This window comes from Pseudochaenichthys georgianus, chromosome 6 (assembly GCF_902827115.2).
Source record: "Pseudochaenichthys georgianus chromosome 6, fPseGeo1.2, whole genome shotgun sequence".
NCBI classification, from domain to species: Eukaryota; Metazoa; Chordata; class Actinopteri; order Perciformes; family Channichthyidae; genus Pseudochaenichthys; species Pseudochaenichthys georgianus.
Window position 1 is genome coordinate 31,283,263 of NC_047508.1, and position 25,535 is coordinate 31,308,797.

General features: G+C 38.3%; 1 protein-coding gene across 2 annotated transcripts; it reads right to left on the reverse strand.

Annotated features, from left to right (window-relative positions):
• Window positions 1–8: 8 nt before the first annotated feature.
• On the reverse strand, window positions 9–19,982 carry LOC117447784 (anoctamin-9). Of its 2 annotated transcripts, XM_034084673.1 has the most exons (24): window positions 19,873–19,982; window positions 18,985–19,059; window positions 18,741–18,855; window positions 18,520–18,655; window positions 18,212–18,261; window positions 18,060–18,118; window positions 9,759–9,838; window positions 8,231–8,365; window positions 7,592–7,685; window positions 7,453–7,513; window positions 6,345–6,427; window positions 6,141–6,245; window positions 5,487–5,651; window positions 5,370–5,406; window positions 4,198–4,309; window positions 3,978–4,035; window positions 3,762–3,859; window positions 3,174–3,370; window positions 2,917–3,069; window positions 2,502–2,649; window positions 2,293–2,415; window positions 2,092–2,185; window positions 1,552–1,664; window positions 9–717 (listed from the first exon to the last, which is right to left on the reverse strand). In XM_034084673.1, the coding sequence occupies exons 1-24, from the start codon at window positions 19,891–19,893 to the stop codon at window positions 681–683; spliced, it is 2,349 nt and encodes a 782-aa protein (XP_033940564.1). In that variant the 5' UTR covers window positions 19,894–19,982; the 3' UTR covers window positions 9–680. The 2 variants fall into 2 exon arrangements, with proteins under 2 accessions (XP_033940564.1, XP_071059638.1); XM_071203537.1 differs by lacking the exons at window positions 18,741–18,855; window positions 18,985–19,059; window positions 19,873–19,982 and having other exon boundaries at window positions 18,520–18,649.
• Window positions 19,983–25,535: the final 5,553 nt, after the last annotated feature.

A 25,535-nucleotide genomic window follows, 5' to 3' on the forward strand; every position in this document is an offset into this window, starting at 1 on the left:
ACAGAATATGAGGCCAAAGGTTTTCTCTTTTATTCAATAATATAAAATATTATAATGCAAAAACATTCTTGTGTCTGCTTCACAAAAGACACCACCATTATTTGTCTGCAGTAAAGGCAATCATCACATCACTTCTTTAAAATATAAGGCAACAATGTAACACATAATCGGTACTGTATGTGCCGTAGCAGTATAAATTATCATTAGGCTTTTCCTAAAAACACTCACATGCGTCTCACAAATAAAGAGATCCAACAGTAAGCTATCAGTGCATTCATACAATTCAATAAGAACAATCTCATCATCAGTAAAATTGGTCACCGTCATAGACTGTACACTGTCCACTGGTTTCATCCAAGAAAAATGAGTCTGTCTTCAAAGTCCATTTCAGAGATGAGGATCCAGATAGGCAGCACTTAACATTTGGCTGCAAAAAATGTAAAGAGAGTGCGAGCCCTCCTTCTGAACTCTTCAGAGAGATGATAATGCCTTTGGCGTTGACTCAATTCTGTGACAGTCTGGACACTTTAATCAAATCAAATCAAGTTTTATTTATATAGCACATTTATAAACGATTTTTGGTCGAGCCAAAGTGCTGTACATATAATAAAAATAGCCTACTGTGTGGCAACTGTTAATGGCAACACTGTGCTCATGTCCTCATCGAAAATGTGTAACCTTTAAGGATGGTCTGAACGAAGTCGAGCTTGAAATGAACTGTGAGAAATAAAACAAGGGTTGGTGAGTTGCAGCAGAAAAATAATTGTGGTCACAACACTGGAAAGCAAATCTTTAAAAACGTCTAATATATTGCAGGTCACCCTTGAAAAAGAGATCTTTTGATCTCAAGGGGCTTCACCTGGTTAAATAAAGGCTACAAACAATACTAGTAGTATATAATGCACACATTATTAGAGTTACAAAATAACTAAAGTCATCATTTGGGATATTTGGGTTCAGTTAAATTATAAACCATTACATTTGAGTGGAATATTTATGTCAATGTAATGTATACCTCTTATGACGCATTAATGTAGAGTAATGCTGGCTGTAAGTATATCTATCTATCTAAATTTATTTTTAGTTCAGAAACTCTTAAGACGTAACACTGTTACATGCAAGTGCTTATGTGGTGGTAAAAGTTTCAAGTGTCAGGTAGAAATGTTTTAATGCACTGGTTCCCATAAATTGGAATGTCTGTTGAAAAAAATGCTTAATAAGTAGAGTGGAGATGCTAATGCACAATACACAAAAGGCAAATAAAAAATAAAAAAAGCCTTTGTCTTCTCCTGCGATTACTGCAAATGAAGCGGGAGCAACTTGTGTCTTTTGTGTGTTAAAACTGGTTATGATGTATTACATCATGGACCAACCCAACCAACGTAATAAGATCAGTATTATCTCAAATAGGGATCACGTTTATGATTGGTGAATGCGTAGGTAGGGCACCACAGAAAAAGGTTGAGAATATTTAAACAAAATCCTAAAAGGCTCATGTAATATTCTTTATATCTCTTTTTACAGTGTAACTTCACATTGCTTAAGACTCACCTGAGTTCCTCTTTCAGTCTGTTGAGTTTATCAAAGAGCCGATCATTCTTCACCTGCAGGGGAGCACTCGGCACAAACCATGCTGCAATGAACTTGCATATGACGACAACGTGCTGAAAACAGAGAGTACGTTTTTAGGAATGTTATCATCTTTCCGCTCAATGAATATGTGCTTTCATTATAGATAACACACCTGGATTTAGTTATTGCCTAGATAATGGTTGCCTAAAGATGTTTTTCTTTCGAGTGTAAAAGCTGAGACTTTATAATGGGCCACGAGCCAAAAGCAACCACCTTTTGTATTGTTTTGTATCATTATGATGCAAAATGGTACAAGAATGCCAAGTTCCCTTTTTGTCTGTGTGCCACTGTCTCTGCCTCTCCAGGGGACCAGTTTGGGCAGCCCTGGCCTAGATCGATACTGTCAATCAAAATACATCCAGTGTGCTGGGATGGTTGCTTCTACTGTACAGAAAAACTGCTCAAAGAAATCAAAGTAGGAAGATGAGGTTAGGGTTTTTGGTTATGGTTAAATCTCACCTCAAACAGGATGACAAAAGCGAAACGCACAGCTAAAATTAACCAAAACTGTGGGGTTAGATTGTAGTCCTCATTGCTCCTGTAGTCTTTATACCTGTTTGAGAGAAGTAGACAAGAAAAGCAGGCTTTTATATCCAAAGAAAAGATTTTCGGCCTGTTCCGATTTTATATAAGAATAAAAAAGATATAAGAATAACAAACCTGCAAGAAGTTACATTCAGGCCACTAGTAGTGATCATCTGACTGGCCGAAAACTCATTGCGTAAGTTTAGATCATCTAAATGTGCAACGGAGAGAGTGTTGTTGATGTATCCGGACATGCAGCTGGAAAAAAACGAATATAGAGAGAATATATTTAAAGTGTGTCGCATGAGTTGACACAATAAAAATTGTTCTAGAAGTACTCTTACTCAATATCTGATTCTGTGCCGTTAGCACATGGGCCGTAGCGGTAACGATAAACCAATCGAGGGATGAAATCTGATGACACGCCGATGACTAGCCCGTTAGCAATGACCGCTAAGACACCAATAGCCTCCAACACATCTATCCACACACCTGAGGGAAGAACAAGTTGATGTGATGAAAATGTAATCTATTTATTTCGATTGAATTCATTTTATTCACAAACAAGTAAAATAATAAGACAAGTGTGAAATGGGACACCCCGATAAGCAATGTGGAGCTTAAGAGGCACAGACACTGAACAGAAAGCATTTTAAAATGATCTTTCTAACACATCTAAAGTTGAAACAATGTTTACAACCTACACAACACCTAACACGCCAACAACATTTACACTTCCAGTTTGAAAGTGGTGCTCACCAATATCGTTGGTTTTCTTGGGGACCAGCCTGCGCTCCAGAGTGACCATTTTAATGGCGTCCAGGCGGATCTCAATGATGTTGTTAATGAGGGCGAGCAGAGGGGCGAGAGGAAACGCTGCCACAAATATGGTGGTAAAGCTGAACTGGATCACTAAGGAAAGGCAGAGAAGAATATCATCAACGAAATCCAGTCTAGCATTTGTCCAATGGGTCCTGTTTTTGTTGTTAAAATTGTATGCATACTACAGTACATACCCATCTCCAGGAACTCATGGAACAGGCTGAAGGAGTCCACGTCGTTGAGGCGGTAGTTGCTGAGCCAGTCTCTAAGCTTGCAGTTTTCACACAGCTCCGCTCCATGGTTGAACTCTGAATCATCTTTCAGGTAGCAGTGGGCACATTTCCTCTGCAGCTTCTTGGTTCTCCTCTTCTTAAACCACCTGCAGAACCAGCTGAACAGAGACAAAGCTAGTTGAGAAGGGTGAATAATTCAGTTTTATACAGTAAATCATCTACAATCTGGAACAAACTCCCAGAAACCTGCAGGTCCGCTGCAACTCTTACTACTTTTAAATTCAGGCTGAAGACTTATCTTTTGTGTTCATCAGTAAAGTGTAACTTCTGTGTGAACTATTCATATCTTAAACTGCACTGTAACTTTTTATTCATGTACTTTTTATTCATGTATTTTTTCTTTTATTATCTTTTCTTTTTAATGACTGTTTTTAAATGCCTTTGTCTGAATGTCTTTCATTTTTGTAAAGCACCTTGAATTGCCTTGTGTTGAAAGGTGCTATATAAATAAACTTGCCTTGCCTTGCCTAAAATCAGATTTATACTTACGGGCCAGTGAACTCAAAGACATTGCTAATGGTTTGTTTAAGGACCATTATAATAGCCATTTGGATAAACAGATCTGTTAGACATCCACTGGGATGACACTGCACAGGAGAGAAGAAGTGATAGGACAACAATAATTAACAACATTCAAATGTTAAATATCAACTATTACTTAAAAATCATGTTTTTCTGAATGGGATAAAGAGTTGTGTTACTAACCTCCTCGAGCCTCCATTTTCCTGAAATTCGCACATAACTACCAGGATGGCCATTTATCCTTTTGTGTGTGTAACAAAAACACATTATTATTATAAATATATATAGATATGAGTTTCTTTCAAAAGGACAATATTCAGGGGTCCTTAAGGGTAACATCAAAAGTTCCAAAATGTGAATACTGAATTATTGTACAGGCCTAATTCAATTCACTAGTTCTTACCTGCCGAGAAAAAAAGCCACGTAGAACAGGGAGGAGAAATAGGTGAAGAACTGGAAGGTGAACATCTTGACGGTGAAACTCTTCTCTGTGGCTGCAAATGATCTTGTTTCCTCTAAAAAATACAAACAAACTCATGTCAGTGTCCATGCAGTTCAAAAGATGTCCAATGGATGGCACAATCTCACAAACGAGAATATCATTTTGCATCTATTATATAGTTTGCCTTAATATACATTTTATTATTCAAAATAATGTTATGTTGATGCACATACAGCAATATTACAATTTAATTTGTAGTGTTCAGATCTTCAGATATTTTTAAACAAAATAACACGACTGGCTCCCTACAAAAGCAAACGTGAGATGTTTTAGCCAATTTGGTTTATCTTGGTAACCTTTAGTTTTCGAAAAAGACTCTTTGGGGGCTCTACGTGACACTCAAAGACCCTCGTAAAAGTTCATTCATGATGATCTTCCTCTTCCACCTCAGTTCAATTATTCTCAGTGAGTTTCCGATTTCTGAATATCACCTGATCTATCACACGTTTTTAAAACTCCCGTTTATTTGCCCTGATTAGTGTACATGGTGGCCCAGTTCCAATGTCCAATATAGAGCTGATGTATGCTGATGTATAATGCCTTCAGGTGACACTGTGCTTTCTGGAAATGTAAAGTTGTCTATATAATGAGTTTTGCGAATAAAGAAAAAAAGAAATTGGGAGAAAGTATGCAGAACGGGGTAAAAAATAAATAACATCAAAGCCCTTCCAGAGTCTCAGCCTTAAACCCTGAAAAAACATGCAGAAAGGTCTATGTGTGGACATTGGATGTGGGCTACATGATCTATGTTGCAAAGGTGTATTGTTCAAGGCATTACTACTTATCAGTCTGTTATCTGTGTGTCTCTCCTGCTTCCTGTCCGATCACATGCTTGGCAGCATCAGCCATCCTAAATGTGTTTGCCAGTTCTCACTGTCCAATACACTGACACCTGCATTAAAATAACTGCTCATTTACATTTTCAATTACTGAAACACATTATATTATCAAATCATTTTATAAAAATAAAAAGCTTTTAAAGCAAACATTCAACTTTGTCATATTAGTGTATCAGCGTCTCTTTCAAATGTAGTATATAAAAAAGGAACATTTATTCGGTACAGTTAACATACCTATTTCACAGAGCTTCATGGCAACAATCCTGTTGATCTGCAAATATACAAATATTGTCAGAGCCACATAGAATATAAGTAAAAGTCAAACAGAGACACAGTTAGAGACCTGCGCACCCGTGTCATGACGGTGATGATGAGGTAATGCAGGACGGCCCCCAGCATCATTGCTCCGCTGTTGGAGTGGGTGCTCAGGAACTCCCATGATCCTTCAGCCAGGAGCACCGCTGCGATCACCCTGAACACCACCAAGGCATGTGTCAGGCCAATGATCACCAATATCTGAGGGAACACAAAAAACACTCATTTGTTTCACTATATTTTGGAGGGCTTCCAAACAAGTACCCTCAACTACTTTTAAAGTCGAAATATTTTTAATTTAAATGCATGTCTGATATGCCACTATGTTTCCCCAAAAGAGGTGACACAATGGGGATTGAGCCTATGGCCCACTGAAAATATTGCAATATTGATATATTTGCATTATTACAAATTCAGTGTCCGTGGCGACATTCTCTGGAAAAAATAGTGTATTGCAAACCTTGCACACAATTCTGATGCACATATATCATCGCAGACACTCCTGAGTGCAGTATCCCATTCTTTTCATTGAAATTACTAAATGAACCAGGACTGAATAATTAAGAATTCCCACTTAAATACCAAAAACTGAACCTACTCCTTCCTGAATCCTATTTTAACCTGAGATCCAAAGATGATGAAGCATTTGAAGAACATATGTAACAAATGTAAAAATGACAAGTCACCCACCATTACTGTGACACAGATCAGAACCAGAGTGCTGCGCAGGTAGGAGTGCTTATATTCTTTTGGTTCACAGTTGGCATTGTTCACAATTTCCAGAATCAGTTCCTCCTACAGTTAAATATAATAAAAGAATATACACAGTTATAACTCCAATGAGCACTGAACAGGTATTACTGAAATGGGATGTAATATGTGAACTGATCATACCTCCTCCTCACACCAATCCGACACTTTCCATTCACACACATAGGAAGCTCGATGTCTCTTCCAGAACTCCAAAAACAATGTTGCTGTAAAGATCAAGGATTATTATGAGATCATGAAGCCAACAGGAACTACATCATGAGAAATGCACAGGGAGAGTTGTTGTAAACATAGATCTGGGTTATGCCTGTTCCAACTTTTGGGATATTTGGTAACAGCTTTGCATTCACCGTTTTATGAATGCATGAAAGTTTCTACATGCCTTCATTCAAGGCTTAACATTACATATTTGCTTTTGGTTATAGCATTTTACACAGGCCTTATTCAAAAAACAAGAAAGCAGGAAGCCAATTTGAGACCAATCCAGATTTTTGCGGTCTGAAATACTTGGCGGGAAATTGCACCATCTGAGCTCCAGCCCTATTTTAGACCATGATTCAAAATTCTAATGTATTTCTCTCTGCCCATTTATGCACTACTCTGATTTTATCTTACCCCTACCTTACACAAGTCCTCTCATAAAATGCACTCATGCAGTCACTTTAGTGTTTTTTCTAGTTAATCATACCCTTCTAATAAACTTCACTTCAAATCCATAATGTCACTGTCACTTTGCCTGGATTCTTATTTTCTATTACATATTATGCATTTTAGAAGAGGTCTGATAACAGACAGCATATTTTTAAAACTCCACTAAAACCATAGACTGTATGACTAAAACACAGAGATACTAAAAGCATAAGAACTGAAAAACTCAGTGAAAGAGCTTTTGCCTGACCATCCCCACGGCCAGATGGCCTGGGCTGATTAAGACGTGAGAAGCCAGGGCCAGTAGGTTTTCTCTGGGGCATCTTGTTGGCAGTGCATATCTCAGTGAACTTAAAGCTTTCAGACAGTTAGATATACCAAATATAAAACAGACCAATTTGTACATGTAATACAGTAATGCCAAACATGTTGATAAATGACAGAATGGGAGAACAGTTCTGTTTTATGTGTCTGTCTAATACTGTCTTCACTCTAATCTATCTTTAACAGGGATCTCATCATCAAAAAACATGTGACAATTTCCCTCATCACAAGAATAACTATTTCATACTGAATAACTCACCCCACACTGCCATGAACATTGCAAAGAGCACTGTGCCATTATTATCAAACAGCAGGCTCACCTGTAGGCAGACAGACCAGCAGTGAGCACAAACAGACAAATACAACACTCATCCGTCTAATGAAAAGCACTGATGTACCTTGGCGTATGTGCAGGTCTCGGAGAGCTGCCACACTTTGCATCTCTTGTCACAAAGTGGACACATGACTGTGTCAGCCTCACAAACCTCCTTTCTGCAACACAGCAAGCAATTCATTTATAAATTGAACAGGTATAAGTTTTCCTTTGTTCCACTGTCAATCAAGCTGCTGAACAGTCAAAAACAATTGTGATTATGCTATGTTAGGAGTTGTTGGGAGGTGAAATGTTTACAGTGTAGTATGTGCAATCGAGAAGGTTAAATAGGGAAAGTGCATTATGTGTAAATAGGTATGGACACAATAGGGATATGTGCAATTTGACGGACACTATGCATAGGTGCAATAGGGAAAGTGCAATATTGATTTGTGTATGAATGCAGTAGGGAAAGTGCAATATTTGATTATGTATGTGCAATAGCGATATGTGCAATAGGGAAAGTGCTGTACCTGTATGCTTCTTGTTTGTTTCTTTGCCATGTGATATGTGATCTCTGTTCTGTATATATGACTGATTGACCTGAATGTTTTATGTTTATTATCTCGATGTCCAAGACAAATTTCTCCTAAGGTAGACAATACAGCTCTATCTTATCTTATCTTCATTTGTTACATCTGAAATGGTCTGCTGTGACACTTACATGAGGGGTGAGCTGTTAAAGAAGGCAAGGCCATAAAGGAAGACGATGACCCCGATGAGAGCAGGCGGGATCAACAGAAAAGTGTACCAGCCCAGCCACAGGTAGTACAAGGCCACCTTCTCCCCAAAGTAGTTCCTGACATGAGAACACACACACGGAGAAAATGACAAAGAATGTTACTATCATACATAATGTGTATAATATGTCCATCACAGGATAATCATAATTACATATGTATTTTACATTCTTTTTTGAACGTGCATATTTTTTCTGATTCCTGTATTTCACTTGCACCATTTTATCTATTGCACTGTTTATTGAATTGTATAGTTGGAGGAGCCTGGGAGATTTAAATAGCAAAAAAATAAACTGTAGCTGCATTTTTGTTTCTTTACATTTCTTACCGTTTAAGACATACATTTAAAAACACAATGTGGTACTAAATCAATATTAACAAATTATACAGAAAGTTTATGAAACTGTAAACAAAAAACACATAGTCTTTATTTGTTGAATTGTGCTCCCTTAAAGTATACATATCTCATAAAAGAAGAACAAGGGTGTCAACATTTTGTATAATAGCTACTGTATAACTCTGCATGTTATATTATACAGGTTTTTGTATACTATTTGTTTTCTGTATCCTCTTCTATCTAACATTAGTTCAGCTAGACCTTCATTTTTAAAGCTGCATGAAACGTGTCCTTCTGTTGGCGTAGTTTGTCTCCTCTGGTTTTAGCCAGTTTTTGTTATCTGTTTAAGTGCTGCTGCTCTTTAAATGTTAGTGAGACACTAATCGATTTGATGAGAGAGTGGCTGCGCTGTTCTGCCAGGTCATAATTGTTTGAGTCCAAAAAGGATCGTGCACTGAAAGATGGTATCCATAGTTTCATTTAGTCGGCAAAACCAGGCAGAAGAAGAATATATGGGAGTAGTTGTGTGTACCTCCCCACAATGTTGCCATTTTTTAAGAAATGTACATTTTCTCGTGTATGTACAGTTTATAATGTTATATTTTATCAATGATAATATAATGTTACACTTTACAACATGAATTCTCTTTTCATTCTACTCCAGCCTCCTGGTTTTTAAAAGAGGAAGATTAATGTTCGACGACAACAAGTACTTGTATGATTTTGCCTAAAGGTCGAGTGATGATGTTCAGCACATCTTGTCTCTATGGTTTCTGAAAGCTGAGTGCGGTAATATCACAGCTTACATATTTACATACAGCTTACACATATCCAATTACATTTCTACATGAAATTGGAGACTTGATGTATGTTTGCATTGTGTTTGGACTAAGTAAACAACTGAAACTAAAGGCAACAGCAGTAATTACTGAGCATGATTTTCGAACAATGCTTCCAAACAATTCCTGCATCATGCGTGGGGGTCGACATGCATGCTGTTGTCTTTCTAAAAGCTGAACCCACTTCACATTGAGGTGAAATTGAATAACCACAACTGAAGAAAAAAGGAAAAGAAAAACAGGATTATGAACAGGCTGTTGTGTTGCAGTCCAAACCTGACAGCAGTGATGGGTTGCCCTTGGAGACAGGCTGTCCATCGAGCCCAGTTCTCTTTCAGCTCTCTCTGCTTCTTTTTCTGAAAGCAAGAGCAACAAGAAAAATCAAAATAAATCTCCAACATAAGGAAGAGCTTTGTACATGTTTAAAAACACAACATATAGTAAAACTTGAGCTTACAATGAAAACAAATCCACAATTAATGCTGCTACATATTATGTATGGGCATTATATTTTGTTATTATATTATATCATAAGGCAAAATATATTTACATTTAATATCCTCAATATTACATTTGGTAGAAACTCCTTCTCCTCCCACGGTGTTGTAAAGCACACAAGGACACATTTGTACATGCTTACATGTGCAAATGTGTCAATGTATGTTCACACATTTTCCCACATAGCCCCAGCATTGAATGACTCACTGCAATAATATGACTCCCTTAGCTTCTCTGTGAAAAATTGTTGTTTGGCAGCATGGTATTGTTTTGGAAGGACACTGCCAAGTTTCATGTCATAATTACTGATGCTTTTTAATATAAGCATAACACTTTAGTGGCCACATGAAGAGGAAAGATTTATCAGAAGATAATAGTTTCACTATCTTAAGAATGAGGAGCTAAATAAAAGATGTTAATCGTGTGTGGATGACGGAGAAAAGATACTGGGTTTAATCATTTTATTCACAACTGACCTTAAGAAAAAGATTTATTCAACTTCTTTATTCATACAATCGGTTTTATCTGCAGCTCTTGTCCAAGACTTCGTAATAATTCATTCATCAAGCCAGTTATGGTGACAATATTGCAAATGTTAGGGAATAATTTGCCTAGGTATTGAACCTTTGATACAGTTCATAATGTTCTCCTCTCACTGTCTCCTTTCCCATGGCATATGTCTACGGCCTTGGGTATTGCTGCTATCTCTCTTAAGGAGGAGCAGCTTGGGCGCATTGTTGTTGCCAGTCTATGACAGAGCACAAGCCGCCATGAGGTAATTTACTGTTCAGGGACGAAGGTTCCCGGCGCACATTCTTTAATATGGACGAGAGCTCTAGTTAGATTCAGGGTCCATAATTGTTTAATCTCACTGATGAAGAATGTTGATTATTACACTCCGAACTAGATAAAACCTCGAGCTACAGAAAGAGTTCTTCAGAATTGGTTTGGCAACCGCTGTGTCAACTCGTGACACACCACCTGTCTTGTCAACTCTCCGGCCGTAACTCCAAATAAACCACCAGTGTTTGACATCAAAGCTCCTGCTCATCCCGTGTCTCCTTCATGAGTCGGTGACTCCCACTGCATTGCTACACAGAAGTTTCCTCCACAAATTGGCGTTGTCGGCAGGATACCAACACATCTTCAGAACTGGTAAGTGTAATTTCAAATCTACATTTGGACATTGCCTTACCAGAATCTGTGATTGACGGTCTCCTAAAATGAAGCTGAGCGGCTGTGTTTCGTTTTTGGTTAATGAACATTTGGGGATAAAAACCCAGGGGATCAGTGTCTGGGGACTCAGTCCTGGCTGATGTCCTCTGTGTATGCTGCTCGGGACGTATGTGCCATACAAGCATGCACAGCTCATGTTTAGAGAAACCTTAAAGAAAGGCATCAGTAAAGTGGAACTTCTGTAGGAAAGCAATGTAAAGATTTGTATTGAACAAATCGGTTTCAGCGGCCAACACAGCAGTTAAAAATAAGCAGCCGGAGATATTACTCCTATCGCCTCTGTGAACACGGCTCCAGCAGCAGCCGCGGGTGTGTGTGTAAACACCTCCCTGTGTTTGGGTGGCTGGAGCTGTACAGCTGAGAGGGAGAAAGTCACAGCTTTTTGTCTATAGCTTTAACTCACACCACCGCCGTCTCTATTAAAAACAAGATGGTCTAAAAGCACTCGTTGTTTGTGACCGTCTTCTACGTGCTGGTAAGACGGGGCAGCGCGAGGTGCGTGCATCACCTGATGCGCCACAGTTCTCTACGTTGCTGGAGGAACTGGTGCCGGTCCGGGGTGCATACATAAAATTATAGGCTAATTGATCACGGGTGGGCAGTGGCAAGCAAGTGTAGAACAAAACTGTGTTTCATCGTTGTGATGAACTCGATAGCAAGTGTATAGGCTGGTCGAGTAGGACTACAGTTAACTGTGCTGTTGTTGGAGAGAAAGGGTAGCGGAAAAAAAGTCTATGTTCTCCTGGTCGGGGGATCATAGCGCCACTGATGGAGTAGTGGTTGTCGCAAGAGGATAAGCTAGGTATCGCTTTTGGACGGTCTTCAGGCACAATCTTAGCACTTGTATACAAGGGTGGACGCGCGAGTCAAGGCGCCCCACTAGAGATAATTCCCTACCCCCTCTGAAACCTCTTAATTCGGACTAAATTGAGCTGGATGAACTTTGCCGTCACGCTGGTGTTTATTGCGAGTTCATGTTTGTTTGTCTAAATTGTTTGTATGGGGGGTCTATATTGGTTTGTCTTCCCGTCGTCTTGTGTATGCTTTGTAACAACTAATAATGAATCAGTCCATAGACAGGGTAAAATTAACTAAACTTTAGTTAACTCACCAAAAGTAAATGACTTGAGACAAATAAATAATATAAAGATGTAAAGCAAAATTCTGGTAGTATAAATGTGCTGCAAAATGAAAATAAATAGCAAAAGAGTGTTTTTATGTCCTGCATCTGAGTGTGCAGAGGAAAATGTAAACAAGAAGCACACTGTTCAGGGTGTGCGCTGTAGGTGTAAGAAGAAAAGAAGATTATATTGCTTTAAGAATCCATTCTTAAATGGTATTGCTGGTATGTTAAGATATGTTTGTGACCTTGTATAAACGCCCCGTCCTGCCGCCCGAGACCCTCAGAGGCATCACTGCTGGTCGTAAAGACCTGCCTGAGGAGATCAGGGTTGGAAAATCTGTCTGTTTTTTTTAGGTCAATGTTGTATTATTTGTTTAATTTATTCTTAAATCTATGTATTGTATGGTAATAATGAATAAAAACGTAATGTATTGAACACATTCTGAAACAAAGCAGATAAGACAGAACTAGACTCAGACATAATACTAATTATTATTGAAACGTTTTGCGCTGTTGCTGCAAAATGGAAACTTTGTTGATTGTCTATTCCAACTGGCCACTGGAATCAGATAATTAATATAAGTTGAAGTTCAATTACAGTTTTAAAAATAGTTTAACATTCTTTATTAAACTGCTTCATATTATTTCTCGTATCAACCAATTGGTCTCCATAGACATTACTACAATTAAAATAGTTGTTAAACTACTGACAAGTTTTCTGAAACCGAGCTTATGAACAACAGAGTAAAGGTCGCTGGTTAAGCCAGGATCAATATATTTGTTGAAGTTTTTATTGTGTGCATAATAAATGTGTTAAATTAATTGAGCAATTCTTTAAAAAGTATAATGTTGCAATCTCTTTAAAATAAGTAATTACAGTTAAAAAATAGATGTTGTTTTCCAAGGGCCTCTCTTTCACAGGCCCACACTTTGAATCATGACACTTCCAAGTCCTACAGAGATCAGTATCACTTTTGTGTTGCAAGCCAAATCCAGGGGTTCTACTCGAGCCCAATTGTAAATACCATAAAGAAAAGTATTGAACCCAGCTCGTGCTAAATGTCAAATGTATTTAATTAATGTGCAAGTGTTTGGATTTATTTAAAATGTTCCAGTCTAGCTTCCTTCGAGTTTAGTCTAAACAACATATTGGTTCTCAACACACACACACACACACACACACACACACACACACACACACACACACACACACACACACACACACACACACACACACACACACACACACACACACACACACACACACACACACACACACACACACACACACACACACACACACACACACACACACACACACACACACACACACACACACACACACACACACACACACACACACACACACACACACACACACACACACACACACACTTTGGATAAGTATTCACCTTATCCAAATTGTAAATTGTTGCCTTCTTTAAAGTTATTAGTAATTCAAGATTAATTATTAAATTAAATGTGGTACATAACATAGAATAAATAAAATAACTTTGACTTGATAATTTTGCTCACAACATTAGACCTTGTCCTCTAATCTCTACTAGAATAAGATACGTGTGCATGTTTGGGTGTTTTAACACTCCTGTAATGTACCTAATCTTGTTATCCTGCTGGGAAAATGGTGTATTGCTTAGATTCTGATCCGTGCACGTCCAATTTAGTTCTAATGTTAATGTTAATTTGATTTCAACCCATAAGTAATTATTTAAATTAACTCTAAATTTCACATGATGATGGATTAGTGTTCCACATTTTTTCCACTAATTGGTTTTACAATTAGGCCGAAGGTAAAGAGAGACATTGATGACCTTGTGTCCCTTTTGTTGGTACGTGGTTCCATTTTGTCTATGGCCTTGGACGGCTTCACTAAAAGTCACCCAGTTCTGCCCTGCTAAAAGTCCGGCTGTGTGCAGTCACAGAGATGCTATGGCGGCTCTACATGACATTAATGGTCTGATCCGAGAATGGACACCATTTCCTGCTCCCAGAGAGAATGACACTCCTCAAACTGAACCTTACAGCCATTGATACTGTCTCACGTGGGTCTGCTCCCCCCCACCAAGCCATGAACTGAAAGCTTGACATCTGCTTTGAACACCTGGAAGCCTCCCTGTCACTCCAGCACCAACCCTTGGGTCAGTCAGATGAGACTAACGGCTTCACTTAGGGCATTTGGTTGACTCTCGTTACCACAGAGTGGGTTGTTTTTTTAAGGCTATTCATACTGCTATGCAGAGGATGCCTGTAAGTTGGCAAGCTGTTAAAAACCCCTACTATTTTCAAATAGGCCTAATGTCAGGGGCCTCTTAATGTCTAGTTCTACATGTATTCACATTATATAGACAATGTTTCCACCTGGTGAAACTAGAGGCTGCACGAAACTCAGGCTACAATACAACCATTCTGTTCTGCTCTAACGATTCAATTTATAGATTCTACATCAAAACAATTAGCTTTTATTGTTTCCAATGATAACGTCACCTTAAGTGGAGGAATGCAAACCTGTTTTCAAATGTAAGGTTTTGATTTTGTTTGACATTTCTCAGTAATGACACCCTCAGACACCCAATATTATTTATGCTATACCTTCAGTAATAACTCAGATGTTAAAGGGGTTGAAGCTTTTCCTCCTAAATCATTATGCTTTGTTTTTCAACAAATGTATACATTTCCTGCATAATCTATGTTTCTCACAATAGTTTTTGTAAACTGCACACAGGTGATACTGAGTCGTCTCGATTAATAGATTATAAACTATACCATGCTTAAATAGACTCCTAAATTATTATTTCATATGTAACATATGTAAGAAAAGGGAGGGAAGAGTCAATTATATTGTGTAATTGATTTTATATTGGGTAATTTATTTCTCAAACCTATGTTTTATGGAAGAGAAAAAAATATTTCTGATAAACTAATATTTTATTAAATGATGAATTAATATAACATTTAGAATCATTGAGAAGGGGTTATATCCACAGGGACTAGCTCACCTTTAACTTAAAATAACATTTCTCTGCTTTGGACTGATGAGTATATGATTCTTGCATGTTAAATGACTAATTCTGAGGGGCCTATCCTATTTTTGTAATTAAATGATAATGTGCTAATCCATTACTTTGAGTTGTCTGCACTCAGGAAAACATCCCTATCAAATGTTAACCCAATAACTAGGACAGCTCTCAAGGCCAAGGGTCAGAGAGAGAGGGTTACACTCTCCGGCTGCAGAGAGCACCCCCAGCCACGGGCAAGGAAGCACGAGGTCGTTCGAGATGAGAGGATGCTTCTCTCCACCTTTCTGATAAGATGGGATGCTTCTCTCCACCTTTCTGATAAGAGGGGGTTCTTCTCTTCACCTTTCTGCTCGGTGGGCTCAAGCAGACAACCCTGCAGGACGAGCGAGGGCTTCAGAGGCTTCTATAATACAAGGTTCTTTGTTTCTTGGAGGAGTTTGATGTCTTCCTAACCTCTCCCATCACGGGGGAGGACACCTGGATGCGCCACTTGGAATACGCAGTTGCACTGCTCTCAAGCAGATAGCAGAAGGAATACAGGCAGATGAGCCTCCATTTCACTGGGGGATCATACAGTGCTCACTGAATGAGCCACACAAAAACAGAGCAATTGGGGGGGGTTGAAATATGGCGCTCTGATGAAGAAGAGTTTGAGCCAATCAGCACCTCAGTGCTAATCTACAGTATCAGGATGCCTTTACACACCAGACATTCTGTGTCATAAAGAGAGGAGGAGAACGAGTCAGAAAGGCTGACGGACATGTTCTTCCAGCTCTCGTACAAAGATGAACTTTGAATTGATTTTATACCTTGGATGTTTACAGATGTACAATTAATGATTGTTTTTATATTTACAATGACCAGACATGTGTTGAATAGTGGTGATTAATATATTTTTGTCAGATCAGATTACACTTCCGCACTCAACAAAATAAATAAATAATTTTCTAATATATTCTCAGATTATAAGGTATTGAATAATAAGATATTTCTAATATTATAATAGATACATATATATATATATATATATTATATATATATATATATATATTAATATCCTTAATTGTCCAGCAATCAGGCTTAACAACATTACTCTTCAATGTATTACCCATGCACAGACAGACCGAAAATTATGTTTCAAGTACTGGATTAATTTCAGTGTTGGCCCAAAACAAATATGTATAATAAGTCATATAACAATTATATAGCATATTTGATCCTCTAATTAGAGAAGTATAATTTAAAGAAATTGATATTCTATATTCAACATTAGATAAACACAGAAGAACCATAAGTAGATTTTCAGGTAAGTATGGCTAATAAGAATAATTAATGGAGTTAATTTGGTACAGATCAGTTGTAGCATTTACAAATGTATGAATTAAAGTTTTAGGAATGTTTAATCCTTCCTTTCCAGGTTTTTACAAAAGTCTTTGAATATTTGCCTAACTTTTCCTTTTCAGATTGTTAAACATTTTGAGAATTGTTTACGATTTCCCTTCAGATTTTGAAATGACATAATGATTGATAGTTCAAGTAATGTAATTCTATTATTATGCCATAGTCTTTTGATTTAATATTTAATGAAGCTAACGTAAATATAATCCTAAATTGTTGACACTGCAATTTTGCAGATTATAGATTGGTTAGCTCACCAGTGTGAATTTCTTAAACCATAGTTCGATCTCTCATGATCCTGATTTATTGACGCCTTGACTAAATGTTTGCCTTGAAGTAAATCTTTGAGCTATAAGCTAGTCTTGATTTTGTAGGTTGCTAAATAAAATTAACTAATGTGTAAATGATAAAATGTATTTGTTTTAAAATGTTTATGTTATTATGTATCTGTGATTATTTCATGTATGTTCATTACTGTGCTTTTGAAAAGATGCTCCAAACACTGATGCGAGATAATTTTTATGATTGTGATTGACTGTTTCAATCTGAAATGTTTTATTCATGTGAATATTTGCAACATTGTGTAGAATGCCTACACCCTTTCTGAAGAACCATATTTATTAGAGTATTGAACAAATTATTATTAGAATAGGTTTTTTTAGGTTATCAAAATTGATAAAAAGAGAGGACTGTTACTGTAGTGAATAATTTGCCTAGGTATTCAACCTTTGACACAGTTCATAATTTTCTCCTCTCACTGTCTCCTTTCCCATGGCATATGTCTACGGCCTTGGGTATTGCTGCTATCTCTTGTAAGGAGGAGCAGCTTGGGCGCATTGTTGTTGCAGTCTATGACAGAGCACAAGCCGCCATGAGGTAATTTACTGTTCAGGGACGAAGGTTCCCTGGCGCGCATTCTTTTCTATGGACGAGAGCTCTAGTTAGATTCAGGGTCCATATTTGTTTAGTCTCACTGATGAAGAATGTTGATTATTACACTCCGAACTAGATAAAACCTCGAGCTACAGAAAGAGTTCTTAAGAATTGGTTTGGCAACCGCTGTGTCAACTCGTGACACACCACCTGTCTTGTCAACTCTCCGGCCGTAACTCCAAATAAACCATCAGTGTTTGACATCAAAGCTCCTGCTCATCCCGTGTCTCCTTCATGAGTCGGTGACTCCCACTGCATTGCTACACAGAAGTTTCCTCCACAGCAACCATAGTGATAAATCATAGATCCTGAACAACAACAAGGTTTAAATGGAATGGATTCTTTTTTTACCTCGTGCAAGCAGAACTTTGCTTCAAAAACCTTCATCTTCATAAGATTCCGCAAACTCTCTGAGGAGAATAACAGGTGACAAGAACAACATGAACAACAAGATTAGGTGCCAGGTACTCTAAGAGGTTTGGAAATCAAGATACTTTTCTCACCTCCTGAACGTATAAGGGTGTGATTCAAGATGAAGTGGACAATCCTTATCCTGAAACAAAGATAAGTATTACTTATGAAGCTGATTTTGCAACAACAAATCTTAATTCATTTAATTCAATGAAGTATTTCACATTTTGATTCTTAGTAATGGTTAAGAGAAGCAGGGCTTGGAGGGTATTTAGAATATCACATTCATTCATGTCCAAATACCATATTTTGAAAAGGAATATTGTGTTATGTAGCGGGTAAACCGTCACAGATACTTCAAATAGCATCTGTGATTGTTTAAAAATAGAAATAGTTTTACCTGGTGCTTAGTGGTACAATGTTCTGATCCGAGCTCCAGTTACAAGCATCAGACACTTTGAGCAGATATCTGTACCTCTCAAACATTTCTTTAGGCGCTTGGATCCCATAGAAGACGAGATCTTCATCTATAATTTCTAACAGGGATGAATAAAGACAAGACAAATCAAAGAGTTGTGTAACCTTTCATTTCATTCAACGTTTTTGTTTATTTCAAAAGACTTACGGTCACTTTTAATTTTTTTTTTTTCAGCTCCTCAATGTATTCAATTTGCTTCCTGTCCTGGTGATCATTTGTTTTGGCAACCAGGACGTAATCGTATGATAGAGGCGTTTGCTGTGTGACAAAAATAATATGGAAAGTCAGACTTTCTGACATTATAGGGATCGATCTTAATCTGTGAATTAAGGTGGCCAGTACTACAGTAGTTTGTATGTTTTAAAAGTGGACACAATCATTTCTTACCACAGGAGGGATTGATGACTGATCATTGCCATTCTCTTTCACCACACCCATTAATTCCAGTAGATCAATACTGGGCTGTATAACAACAAATTGAAAAATAATACAAAGAGATAAAAATATGACATTCCACACATCATGAATAAAAACTAATTTTTCTTGTAAATGTTATATAAGGCATGAGTGATAGGGCTACAACTGAGGATTGTGTTTTATTATATAGCAACTTTTTTTTCTTGAAGGTCTATAACATGTATGATAAAAGTGAAAAATGTCCCTCCAGTGACTCAAAATCCAAGGTGATAAAATAAAATAATCCCTTAGTAGTCCCACAACAGGGAAATGTGTCTTTAAATGTCTTGTTTTGACCATTATTTTTCGGTCGACTAATGCTTACAGCTCTAATGATTGACACATAATGATTCTATTACGAAATAATTAGGTGTGATCATTTCAGAAGTCAACATTTCAAAAGAATCCAGTTTAACTATGACATAGAGATGTGTCAGTGAATGCCACTGTGGTGATCCTGACTCACTATAGTGTACTGACAGAGTAGAGGGTTAATATCACATAATTGAACAAAGAGCATGTCATGTTGTCATACCTTCATGCCTATCCATGCTAATCACTTACACGTACAGTGAAGGTGTGGCATACATAGAAATACAATCTGAGCAGTATGATACTAATGGAAGAACATACACTGCTAATTCATATGATATATTCATACAGCACTGGGTTGAGCCTCTGTTGTATTCAGTCTGACAAGTGCAGGTTTGGATAAACATCAGGCCTATGTTAAACATGAAGCTTGAAGAACAATCTGGATTCAGAACAGCTCTATAATGTATCGATATAATGTTAGTGTATGTGAATGGGATCACCTACCTGCCTCCTGTGGCCGCGCATGATGACTAGTCTCTGAATGCAGATGCGACTTCCCGGATTCAAAGAAAATCTCCAGTGCCCATTCAATGATCCCGGAGGCTTTCTGTGAGCTCACAGATATGCTCAACTATAACGTTACATGAGTGCTCTTGAACAGGCAGTCGTCTACTTCCGTACTTCCTCTATGAACAAACGTGTTGTTGTATTCCTCCTACAGTAGCTAAGGAATGTAAAAGCGACTCTACCTGTTGCTGGTGTCACTGCATTTGTATTTATCGCCACCACCTTTTTTTCTCAGGTTCAACAGTGCTGTCAACAAACAAACACACCGACTGACTGACTGAGTGACAGGTGTACTGTATGTTCCAGATGCTGCAGAGTAGACACAAAGATAATCTCGATGTGGTTTGTCAGGTGCAATGGAATTAAATATGTTGGTTTCCTCCTCCTCACTGATGCAAACATACCATATAGTCACCACTAGGTGGAAGCAGTGAGGTTAACAGGCTGTTAAAGTGAATCACTGCCTGTGTCTGAAGCTTCCAGACACAGGTTCACCTCCCCAGTCAAATTAGTGTTTACTGTGTGTTTTTTTTCATCAGATTGTAGTGTTTTTTATATTATATTGTATTGTTATGTACATTATGTTACCCAGTGACTCCAAATCAATGCAGAATATGAATTTGTACAACATGTTCAATATTGAAAAAGCACTCAAATCTAATTTAAAAAAGGTGTTTCCTACTTGTCCAGTGTTGTTTTATTATCAGGTATGGATTGGGAGTCAATGGGTCACAAACCATGGGTATGAAGTGAAATGAGACCCGCCCCGAACATTTGATTTCATATAATATTTATAAAAAATAACCACTAGAGTTGTAATACAAGCTGCCTTTATTTGGAGTCACAAGCTCACATGACATTTATTGAAATAAATAAAAACTTTCCAATAAAAAAACATCAGAATTTCGATAATAATATGTTTATTAAATAGAAAAAGCAATAATAACTTAAATTATTTTCTCTTTAAATATTTTTGGTAAAAATACAAATGAATTACTTCATGAATTCAGTTATAAGATACATGCATTACAAATTCATGGAGGTATTGAAAATGACATTTGTTTTGTAATTCAAACGGTAATGTATTGATGGATCCTGGTGAAAATCATTGGTTAAGATTAAGAGCTAGGATGACATTTTATTGACTGCCAACAGCCTGTGAAACTCATAACAATTGCGTAGAAGTACCAAAGTATTAGCAGCAATATAGGGTTTTCAAAAGTAAGAGTACTCAGTTTGCAGAATGTCCCCCTTAGACTGACCTTGGGAGCAGTCCAGACCATAAGTAATGATGCAGGATAAACAGCAAACCCCAAATGTGTTATTAACAATCATTCGCCTAAATGTACAAGGCATCTCACACTATGCAGCCAGCCCTGCTGGTACAAAAAGCAGCATTGTATACAGCAAGCTCACCCTTAGGCGCAACCAAAAACACAGGGGTGCTACAGTGAGGCATTTACTACGGTGGCCGGCAGGTGCAAACGCGGAACAACGGCCCAAAACGCATACATAAGCAGGAAACACCTGCAAATAATTAAATGAAAAACAAACAAACCCTGAAAACAAATACAACAGAAAAACTCTGCATTTGCAGAAATGATGCAAACTAAATACAACACACAAACCCCGAAAACAAACGCAACAAAAAAACGCTGCAAATACCAAAACGATAGGCAAAGTCCAGGGGGGTATACTACGAAGCAGGATTTTCGCTTAGCCGGCTAAATTCAGGGGAAATTCCGGCTTTCCGGTCCTACGAAGCTGGTTCTCTTTTTAGCAGGCTAGATCTCCATGGTAACTTAAGCTTAGCGGCTAACCTGGTCGGGACCAGGTTAGGTTGCAGGCTAAGAGCTCAACTCAGTGAAAGCACTGCCTGCTGACCAATCAGAGCTCAGTGTGCGGAGTTTAAAGCGATCAAGTCATATTACAGGAGAAAGGAAATACAGAAAAGCTGCCGTTGCAGGAAAGACGGCCGGCAAAAATCACCGACTGTGTAAACGTGAACATTAATAGAATATCACCTCCCATCTTCAGAGCAATCTGACTATTATAACATTAGCGTTAAGAAAGCTTACTTAAATGTCTGTCACAACATAAGTAACCGGATCAGAGTAACATTAAGTACAGTCCGCGGCATATCACTTCATAATGTATCATATATTTTCTTATCTGAGTCAGCTGAGCCGTACCTGGCCGTGCAACACTCACAGTGTCACATACTGTATGCAGAAGTATTATTAACACTAGATGGCTCATGGGAGATTTTCCAGAGTAGCTGACCGGCCGCCATCTTGCCACAGTAAACAGTTACTCTGATTCGCGTTATGGTAGCTGTAAGGTAAGTGATCTGCACAAAAATACTCTTAACTCTCTGAAATCTTGACTGATTTACAAACGGTTTGGTTTATTAGAAACATTATTAGCATGGCTATGATACAGGATGCTTGGACAGCTTTTCTTTGTGTATGTTGTTGTATTTATTAGCTGGCTAATAACAAGAGGCTGTGAGTGAGACCTAGTATTACAAATTTGACCCAGCAACTTTACACCAGTGGGAGAGGCAGAACTGCTCTTTCATTTCAACATAACTTAAGTTACACATGATTTCTTCCAAGTGGTTTGGAAGAAACCACTTATTATATTGTTAATATTTAAAATAAATTATAAAATTAAAATACATTTATATTTTATATATAAAAATCGGTCTCATGTTACCACTCTGTAAGCCAAGAGTTGTTAATTTAGCAATGCCTTGGCTTTAAGAACAGGGACACAACTAATGACAATAGCATATGTTGGTATATTATTTAGATATTCACACCTTTATCAGAAGAACCAAACCAACATAAAATGTGCTCACAGACAGGCCAGTTCTGTCTAATTTATCACAATTATTTTTGACATGAGATCTTCATATCATCCTAGTTTTGTATTTAGTTTCTAGATTTGTAAACAAATCCAGAACCTTTGAAATATGTTATTGAAAAAAGACCAAGAATAATATAAACTGTACCATGTGTCCTTTTGTGTCCTTCTGTAGTCCATTTGTGGTTTGTCTTGTCTCACCCCGGCTGATATATCACAAAATCCACTGTTTAAATTGTTCCCTATATTGCCCCTATGCAATATAGGGAACAATTTAAACATAAACTATCCTATGTGTCCTTGGGTGTTATGAAAGGCGGCCCCCCAAAATAAATGTATTATTATTATTAAGAAGAACAACTTGGTGTGGTGTGGAGGGGATGTAGGAAGCAGGAGCAGGTGGGGAGAGATGGGACTTCAAGGTTATTTGTTTTAAATGTGTCTTGGAGATAAGGACCAGCTGCACACAATAAAATACAGTATAACACAAAACCAATAAGACACACGGTGACACATGGCACACCAACAATCAATCATCGTCCAGCCTCAGCTTTGGTATTCTTTCACAACCATGTTATGGGTTTATTAGACTGAGCAAACAATATGTGGTAATATGAAATAATTATTGCACTGTATATATATATATATATAAGAAGCGCTACAGGAACGTTAATCTACGTCGGTAATATTAACTTTATTTAATACAACATTTACGGTACAAGATTTACATCATACAGCCCATGTAGTATAATATAATAGTAAGGCAATATGGGTCCGTTGTTATTGTGCATCCATGTGTAAAGAGAAACTTATGTAGTGCTGAACACGTAACATGAACGTGCCGGGCAGCGCGGTCCCGTGGGTTAGATGCACGTTCATAATGCCGAGGGAAATAACTCTCAGAATAACGTTATTAGCACATTTTTACAACTTGAGGAACGAATGTTTTTAATAAGGGCTATACAAGTGTTCATACTGGGTTGTTTATTTAGTTTAAAAAAAATTATCCAACGAGTTACAGACCACTCTTTCCCCATGTAAGACAATGGGAAAAAGTATTTCCGGGCCTGGCAACCAAACGGATGTGCAGTACCGCCGTTTGGCCAGCACGAATATTTCCATCTGAGTCCGGCGCACTTCCTGGGGGCTTGGTCACTACCCGATCTGCAGCTCTGCCCAATCTGCAGTGCGCATGTGCGAGATGGTCCGCCATATTGGACAACGCCGGACGGCAACCCAAGTAGGACAACATTGACACAGTGGGTGGCTTTTGGCAAAGCTCAAAAGGAAAACTCGAGAGAGATGAGCGACTGGACCTCCTCCTGGAATGGGGTTGGTGCTCCATCCTATTTTTACCCAGGAAATAAGTGCACACAAAGGTATTTATTGATTTCATGTTCACAAATTCAAACCTACATGGTATAATTACATTTTTAATTAGTCTTAACCGATCGTCTTGTCTGGTTGTGTGTGCCTGAGAGGTCTGATAAAGGTAAACAACAAATATATTCAAACTACTGTACTGTTAAAACATTCTGCTTCTTGTGGCACAAAATAATGTGTTGACAATGTTTTATTTTACCCTGGCAAACCGTTATCCATTCGTGGCATGCTCACTTTTGGAACATTTGGAATGTCCCACACCTACAAACAAATGTATTTCACTTTAATTAAGAATAAATGCCACGATAAATCCAAACTGACCAAGGTACATTATATTGTTGACCGTCCTTTAACTCTCACATTAGGATTTACATTGGGGCCCAATATACCAACTGTTACGTACTCCCCCCCCTTTTGTTGTCCTCTTTGTTCTCTCTGCTGTGCAGGTACACCTGGCTCCGCCTTCCCCAGGTGTTCCCAGTTGCCACTCAGCCGAGCTCGGCGCAGGTGTTCCCAGTTGCCAATCAGCCGAGCATAAAAGAGGAGACTGAAGGAGACGGAGGAGGCCGATCACTACTCCGGATGTCTCTGCTGTGTCAGAGCTCTTTTGCCTTTTTGTTGTGTTTCCTGGAGGACGTGTTAGTATTAGGTTTTCGCGGCTTTATTTCTCCCGTTAGGTTCTGTTGGATTGTGGGTAGCGGAGGAAGGCTCTGGACCATACGGCCCGTGGTGTGGTTGGCCCAAGTCCTGTCCTCCAGTGTAATGTTTTATGATTGTGGCAATAAATGTACGATCACAGTTTAGTGCCTACGTGTTGTGTATTTTTGTTTTATGTTGCGGACTGCCTCACGAGCCACTACTATTAAGTAGGGAGGCGGGTTGTAACATATGGGGGCTCGTCCAAAGGCTGTCTCGGACAGGTTCCCGGTGTGGTCAGTAGTATTACTTTCTAAAAGGCCCTTGACAGCATTTTGTTGTTTGTTTGGCTGTATAGCGTAGAGTTGCAGTGATGGATTTCGACTTGGAGGGGTTTGTGGGAGATCCGACTCGGGGGAAGTTGGATGCATGTAGCAAACAGCAGCTTGGTCTGATCGCAGGCAAATTTGACGTTGTAGTCAATAAGCAGAACAAGAAACAAATCATTAAGGGACAGCTGTTGGCATGGGCTTATAGATCAGGAGGTATTGTCAGAGGAGGAAGTAGACGTTAGCATGGACGACGGGACAGAGATCTCTCAGAAAGTGAGCGACCTTCAACTTCAGCTAGAGCTGCGCAAGCTGATGGTTAGAGAGAAGGAGAGTGATAACAGACTGAGAGAGAAGGAGATCGCCTGTAATCTCGAATTGAGG